The sequence below is a fragment of the Cajanus cajan genome, chromosome 10, assembly GCF_000230855.2.
Source record: "Cajanus cajan strain Asha chromosome 10, NIPB_CcT2T_4, whole genome shotgun sequence".
NCBI lineage: Eukaryota > Viridiplantae > Streptophyta > Magnoliopsida > Fabales > Fabaceae > Cajanus > Cajanus cajan.
Window position 1 is genome coordinate 21,548,213 of NC_138526.1, and position 7,835 is coordinate 21,556,047.

At 31.6% G+C, this 7,835-nt stretch overlaps 1 protein-coding gene across 2 annotated transcripts; it reads left to right on the forward strand.

Moving 5' to 3' along the window:
* Positions 1-471: 471 nt before the first annotated feature.
* On the forward strand, positions 472-6,586 carry LOC109805761 (amine oxidase [copper-containing] gamma 2). 2 transcript variants are annotated; one of them, XM_020367950.3, is made up of 6 exons: positions 472-739; positions 1,068-1,125; positions 1,699-3,128; positions 3,475-3,588; positions 4,048-4,595; positions 6,200-6,586. In XM_020367950.3, exons 3-6 carry the CDS (start codon positions 1,815-1,817, stop codon positions 6,408-6,410), a joined length of 2,187 nt encoding a protein of 728 aa, XP_020223539.1. In that variant the 5' UTR covers positions 472-739; positions 1,068-1,125; positions 1,699-1,814; the 3' UTR covers positions 6,411-6,586. The 2 variants fall into 2 exon arrangements, with proteins under 2 accessions (XP_020223539.1, XP_020223540.1); XM_020367951.3 differs by lacking the exon at positions 1,068-1,125.
* Positions 6,587-7,835: the final 1,249 nt, after the last annotated feature.

The following is a 7,835-nucleotide window of genomic DNA, read 5'->3' on the forward strand; positions in this document are numbered from 1 at the left end:
AAAAATAAAATGATTTTTTTATAATTTAATAATTTATGCATAATTTAATTTGCAAAATATTTTTTTATTAATATTTTCAAAATTTTATTTTTAATTCATACATAATCCTAATTCATGAAGTTTTTGTAAAATTTGTTTTCTTTTTTTTTATTTTTTCTTAAAAATATTTTTGAAGAAGCTTATTCAAAATATCTTATTTTTAGTAGAAATAGACGTCACGCAAGCAAATTAGTTCAGTGGACAACAAAGCAATGTTATCATCTAGCACTTAAGTATTAGTAGTAGCTAGTTACTTTAAAATTGATATCTGAAGATAATCTCAAACAAAGAAATTATGAATTATGTATGGACTTTGGCGAGTAATACGAAGTCACGCTTGTCTTAAAATAGCCAACAGATGATGTCAGCTAAGAGCATAACAGCTAGTGCAGCTTATAGTCGCGCATTTTATGCTTTTTGGTGAGTGAACACGTAAGTTATCCAATGTCGTGTTGTGGGAAAGCTGTGACAATGTCTCAAATGCTGCTTTGTTTACCATATATTTCCAATCCTAAACCAGTCATGCACACACTCTTTTAAGAAGCATATCAACGCTGTGACTGTTGACCCCTCACTTCACTATTCTTGGACCCTTCTGAGCAATAATAGAGAAATAAGTCTCTGCTATCTGGTGGGTTTATAACCTCACCTGGAAGTGGTTTATGTTTCATCGTGCATCTGTGGAAGGAGAAGAGATTAAGTAAGTAACTCAAGTTATGGGATTTTGGGTTTATAATCGAGGGACATGCTATGTCATGTCTTGGAAAGTTGTTTGTGTGTATGACTCTTTTGCTAGATGCTGTTATGCTTGTGTTCTTTGATTCAAATGATAAATTGTCTCCTCGTTGTCATCATGACCTGTTAAAACAGGCTCTGTTCGGTTGGAGTTCTTGTGAACAGAAAATTGTTCTTCAACTACTCTGCTTAGTATCTGCATAAAGTTCCTTTTATCCATTTTATCTTTGTAATTTCTATCATAGCATTAACTGTTTATCCATTTAATTTCAAGTGTTTGGTTGTGTGTGAAGGGTCTATGCTTTTCAACATGATGAGATTACTGAGATTACTGGACAGTATATGTATAATGTAAGTGTTGCTTAGCTGAATTCTAATTTATCATGATTTTCAAATATCACTTTTGTAGAGACTGAGAGTGAAATTTGATGGGTTATTTTATATTTATATTTTATAAATATATATTTTTATTAGAAAATATAGACTAATTTTATTCATGAGTATATATAAAAAAATTAATACCAAAATCAAATAATAATATTATTTTATCCTAAAAATAATGAAACAATCTTAAAATAATTAAAACAAATTAAATCTAAATATTTATAACATAAATAAAAAGATTTTTATTAAAATTAAATTATTTTCTTAAAGATATTTCGATATATTCCTATCAAAACTTTTAAGTGATTGTTTGCTCGATTCTAATTTATTTTGATTTCCTAGTATCACTGTTGTAGAGAATTGGAGTCAAATTTTCCCAATAATCCAGCAAGTGATGGTTTTCTGGATTCTAATTTATTTTGATTTCCTAGAATCACTGTTGTAGAGACTTGGAGTTAAATTTTCCCAATAATCTTGCAAATGGTGGAACTTCAATTTTCATTTCAGCAGTGTGACCATAGTTTCTGGTCTATTTCTTAGGTCTCTGAGTATATATACTCGCGTGAACCCGTGAAGCTTTCATCTTTGGTCTAAAGCTAAAACATAGTACACCAGCCTTAAACTCTTGCTCGTGATATCTCTCTCTCTCTCTGTCCATGGAGGCCAAAAACTTGTGGCGGTTCCTCGTTCTTCCAATCGGTGTGCTGCTATTTCTTCTTCTCACCTGGTTTCACCTTCCCAACAAGGGGGCTCTAGACTGCAACCTTTACTCTGGATGGTGCACCTCAAAGAACCGTTTCTACTCTTCATCACAGGCTAATCAGATTAAGAAACCATCTTTTTCCAGTTATAACAACCAACACCATGAATCTGAGATTCCTCAGCACCCTCTTGACCCTCTAACCATCCAAGAGTTCAACAGGGTCCGCACCATCCTCTCCACCCACCCTCTCTTCAAGTCCTCATCGAAATACACTCTCAACTCCATCGTGCTTGAAGAACCGGACAAAAAACTAGTCCTGAAATGGAAAAAGGGTGATGCACCCTTGCCTAGGAAGGCTTCTGTGGTTGCTGTTGTGAAGGGTGTATCTCATGTGCTCACTGTGGACCTTGAAACTGGCTTGGTAACCGATTATGAATATTCGGTTTCAGGGTACCCCACCATGACCGTGGAAGACATGGTGGGTGTACTAGAGGTTCCCCTTAAGAGCATTGAGTTCAACCGCTCAATCACTAAACGTGGTGTCAAGTTAGCAGACCTGGAATGTTTGCCAATCTCTTCAGGGTGGTATGGGACACAAGTGGAGGAGAATAGAAGGTTGATTAAGGTGCAGTGCTATTCCAAAGAAGGGACAGTTAACTTCTACATGAGACCAATTGAGGGTGTCACTGCCTTGGTTGACATGGATAGAAAAGAGGTGGTGACTATTTCAGACAATGGTGAGAACATCCCTGTGGCGAATGGGATCAACACTGACTACCGTTACTCCATTCAGAAGCTGAATGGAGAGTTGAGGCTTCTGAATCCAATATCATTGGAGCAACCAAAAGGTCCAAGCTTCACAGTTGAAGGGCACTTGGTGAAATGGGCAAATTGGGAGTTCCATGTGAGGCCTGATCCAAGAGCTGGAACCATCATTTCAGAAGTGAAGGTGAGGGACCCTGATACATCAGAGCTTAGGAATGTGATGTACAAAGGGTTCACATCAGAGCTATTTGTGCCATACATGGATCCCACAGAAGGATGGTACTTTAAGACATACATGGATGCAGGTGAGTATGGATTTGGGTTGCAGGCAATGCCACTAGACCCTTTGAATGATTGTCCTAGGAATGCTTACTACATGGATGCTGTATTTGCCTCTTCTGATGGAACACCATATCTCCAACCCAACATGATTTGCATCTTTGAGAGATATGCTGGTGACATTGCGTGGAGACATGCTGAGTGCCCCATCACTGACCTCAAGGTAAGCATTTCACTCATGGCAACAAGACATACCTAAAGTAGTGTGTTTGGTTTGACATTATGGAATATTGGATCCAATCCAAAAGCTACTACATGCAACTTTTGCGGTTTATTTTTTTTAGTTTGGCGTGATAATTAGAGAATATGTGCAATAAAGACGTCAATTTAAACACAAAGCCCCACATACTGCTAGTTTCTAATTATGGACATTCATAAAGTTATGAGATTTGGCTATTTTCTTGTTGCCATTTCACTAGTCATGAATCATGATGCCTTGCTCTTATATGTATAGTTCAGTGGATTTTATCTCTTAACTTTGTTCTGAGTTTGTGCCGTTGTGGTGGCAGGTAACAGAAGTGAGGCCAAAGGTAACACTAGTGGTTAGGATGGCAGCAGCGGTGGCAAACTATGACTATATCGTGGATTGGGAATTTCAAACTGATGGGTTAATCAGATCAAAGGTTAGTGATGGAAATTCAATTTAGTTTCTATGTATTCTTGTTTAGGAAATAGGATTGAAGGTCCCAATAACCTTTGCAAGCATGTGTATAGTAATTTAGCAACTTGTGATGTGATACATTAGCATATAAATATAAACTATGGCTGCTTTCCGAAATTCCAGAAAACATTTAATATTAATTAGTCAAGTGACCGACCACGACTTTATGCAACTTTTTCGATAATGGCTACCTTGCACAGTGTGTTGAGTTATAAATGACATGTTCACGTGATTGAAAAATCGGCAACTCGTACTATATATATATTGATGGTTTAGGGTAAAATGGATGAACCTTTCTAGAATATTGATGGTCATGTTTTTGTCTTATTGCACTTGTAATAAAAAGTTATTTTGTGTGAAATGTCTTGATGTATTTGTATTCAATAGTTTACGTTAATATCAAGGCAATTGTTTGATGCAGGTTGGACTAAGTGGTATCTTGATGGTGAAAGGCACTACCTATGAGAATATGGACCAAGTCCCAAACCAAGAATATCTCTATGGAACCCTTTTGAGTGAAAACATTATTGGTGTAATCCATGATCATTTTATCACATATTACCTAGATATGGACGTTGATGGCTCTGACAATTCATTTGTCAAGGTAAAGTTAAAGAAGCAAGAGACTTCTCCAGGAGAATCACCCAGAAAGAGTTACCTAAAAGCTGTGAGAAAAGTGGCAAAAACAGAGAAAGATGCTCAAATAAAACTTAAACTATATGACCCATCTGAATTTCATGTGGTAAATCCATTGAAGAAGACAAGGGTGGGGAATCCTGTTGGGTACAAATTGGTTCCAGGTGCCACAGCAGCTACCTTGCTTGATCCAGAAGATCCACCACAAAAAAGAGCAGCTTTTACCAAAAATCAAATATGGGTCACACCTTACAACAAAAGTGAGCAATGGGCTGGAGGCTTGTTTGTTTACCAAAGCCAAGGCGATGATACTCTTCAAGTGTGGTCCAACAGGTCAGAGATTCTTTTCATGCTTCTATAACCACGAATGTCACATTTACTAAAAGAAAATTTACTAACATAATAGCTATGAATTAGGAACGTTAAGTTAGGTGAGGAGTGCTATAACAAGTAATAAGTGATACATTTTTCCCTACACATTCCCTATTATTAATTGAATTTCATGTAGTCACTAAATAAGAAAGTAGAACAACTGAAAAGAAAATGAGACCCGTGTATTTAGTTGAACCTACAAAAATTTTAACACGTACTTATCTCGGTTTTTCTTTATAACAAATAAATTATAGTTTATTTTATTATATATATATATATATAACTGTTTTTCTTATAAAAATGATCAAAAGGAGTATTTAGTATAATATTGAAAAGAATATATATATCACAATTATAGATATCAAAAACATTTGTACTTGCAAATATATGAAGATAAAATTTGTTACGAATAAAAAATAAATATTGTAAATAAGTTTTCACAGATAATAAGTATGGATATTTTCTATACCAGTGTGTTAATGGGACGGGTACGAGTATCATATATTCATACTCGCAAGTACCTATTAATATTTAATAACATAATTAAATATTAAATTATTTAAATTTATGAGAATGAAGTACTTTAATAATTAAATTTAAGTTTTAAATTGAAGAATCTTGATTAATAAAATTGTGTATAATGTTTAAATAATTTAAGTTTTAAGTTTTAAACTATTATTTTTAAAGAAATCATTAGAATAAATAAAAATTATTATTAAAATATTTTTTAAAATTATTTATCTTTTTAAAACAAATATTCACAAATATCCATAGATATCGAAAAAAAATACGCAAGTACCCACTTTATAAATATTAATTTGCATGAATATGGAGACGAATACAAAGAGGATATTTATCAGGCAAGGTAGGGAGAACTTTGTTGACATCCTTAATCATAATATGACCAATTTAGATAAATTTCTCCAAAAACACTTTAACGAGAGAAAAATAAGAAGAAAAAATAAAATAATTTTTTTTATAAGTTAAAACTAACTTATCCACAAGTTAAAAATAAAATTTAGAGGAATTAATAAAAAAGATATTATACAAATTAAGTTATACTTAAATTAATTTTAATTTATAAAAAAATTTCTTACTTTTTTTTCTCATCTGTACTTATGAATAAGTTTACTCGAACAAATTATATGTTATTCTCGCACTTCTTGTTATTATATAGGCAGATGACAATAATTAAACACAAATGAAGATCATTATTAGTGAGAGAGAAGTAGGGACTATTAAGAACATTGTGGTTTACTATTTCTATCTCCTCTTTGTGTCCGTTTAAAGAAAATAAAAATAAATTTATTTTACCGTGTACTCAATAAACGAAGGTTGGACAAAGTGGTCACTCAACTCAACTAATGCTTACTTAATTTTATTTTTTTAAAAGTTTATCTACCACAAAATGTTCTTATTTAATGATAAAGAAGCTCTCACATACGTTTCTAATTTATCTTCAACCATGCTCATAATATAACTTTGAATTTGGTGATTAATTTGACTGATGGAGATATCAAATATATTATAAAATTTCTAATAGTGGTTGATATTTTAATATACAGGGATCGTTCTATTGAGAATAAGGACATTGTCTTGTGGTATACAGTGGGGTTCCATCACATACCATGTCAAGAGGACTACCCTATCATGCCCACTGTATCATCAAGTTTTGATCTGAAGCCTGTTAATTTCTTCGAGAGAAATCCAATCCTTAGAGTACCTCCTAATTTCCAAGATGATTTACCTGTTTGCAAGGCTCATGATTCAGCTTGAGATTCCAACCCTTGGTTTTAGTTTAACTACATGCGTGCTTTTGTTTATACATGTAGCAAATGATGCCAAAACTTAGCTTCAAATAATTAGTAAGGTCAGGGTCAAACTTTGACTATTATGTTAAAATTGTGGAATGTGACTCGAATCATTAAAAATAAAAATTAAAAATTGTCCAATATATGTATCCTGCTATTGTTGTTAACTTTGAACAAGGCTTCTTTTTTATCATCTAAAATTTAGCAATGGAAAATATTCAGGGAGGAATGTTAAGTCTTCTTAGTGATTAAGATTTCAAACGATAATTAAAATATATATATATATATATATATATATATATATGAAAATATAAGTAATTTAAGCTTCATACCTTGACAAATTCCAATGCGAAAGTAAATTCAAAAGGTTTTTATTAGATTATAAAGGTTTATAAAAAAGTATTCAAAGAACTAAAGTGAAATCTTCTTTTAATCATCAATTCATAGCAATAAAACCTTTCTTTTATTATATTTAAGTATATCAAGATCATCTTAAAGATGTTTGGAAGGTTCTTTTAGAATTTGAGCTTAAGTCTAATTTAACTCTAAATATTAGTTTTTGAAGTCAAAATTGTCTCTCACTTGTACCTATTTTAACTATATTATTAATCAATATGAAATTTTTGACACACACCTCCTCAAACCTAGGATTACATCTTGAGTATCAAGTTTATTATGAAGTTTATTATATTGGACATTTGAAAATACTCTAATAACAGATAATTTCATATTGTTCAGAGTTTCAAAATGTGGGATTATACTGCACATTTCAAATGGAGGATTAAACACATTGAATACAAAGCTTGCATGAATAGACATCTATAAATAGTTCAATAATAAGTAACTTGACAGTGTTAGAGGTTTCTTGTAATGCCATGTTATATTAGACAAATCTTACTGATTGTTTACTTATTTGTTTTTATGAAAATGATAGTAAATTTTTTTTTGCGTTTATTTCTTAAAATTATAAAGAAAAGAAAGAAAAATTATTATTGTTAACATTGTCAAGAAAAAGGTAAGTAGTTCATGTACCAATTTAATTCGGATTCGAGATAAATTAAAGTTTAAACCAATTCAAACCAAACCAATCAACAATGGGTAGGTTTGATTTGGAATAATCAATTTTCTTTAAAAAAAAATGGTAGATATTTATTCTTTTTAAAATATAAAATGCATTATTTTTTCCTACAATTTAAATAAAAATCTATTATTAAAATAGTGTAAAAAAATTCAATTGTAAGTAAAAAAGTAATATAAGAAATATGAAATTAAAGTAGTCAAACATAGTCTAATATTTGAAATTAAAAGTATTTCAACATTTTAAAACTAAGATAGTTCTTAAAATATAATTAAATATTCTGTTACAATCATTATCTAGTAGTTTTCATAC

Coding starts and splice junctions, on each gene's coding strand:
- LOC109805761 (XM_020367950.3), top strand. CDS start 1,815: ATGGAGGCCAAAAACTTGTGGCGGTTCCTCGTTCTTCCAATCGGTGTG. Junction 3,129..3,474: donor GCCCCATCACTGACCTCAAG/GTAAGCATTTCA, acceptor TTGTGGTGGCAG/GTAACAGAAGTGAGGCCAAA. Junction 4,596..6,199: donor CTTCAAGTGTGGTCCAACAG/GTCAGAGATTCT, acceptor TTTAATATACAG/GGATCGTTCTATTGAGAATA.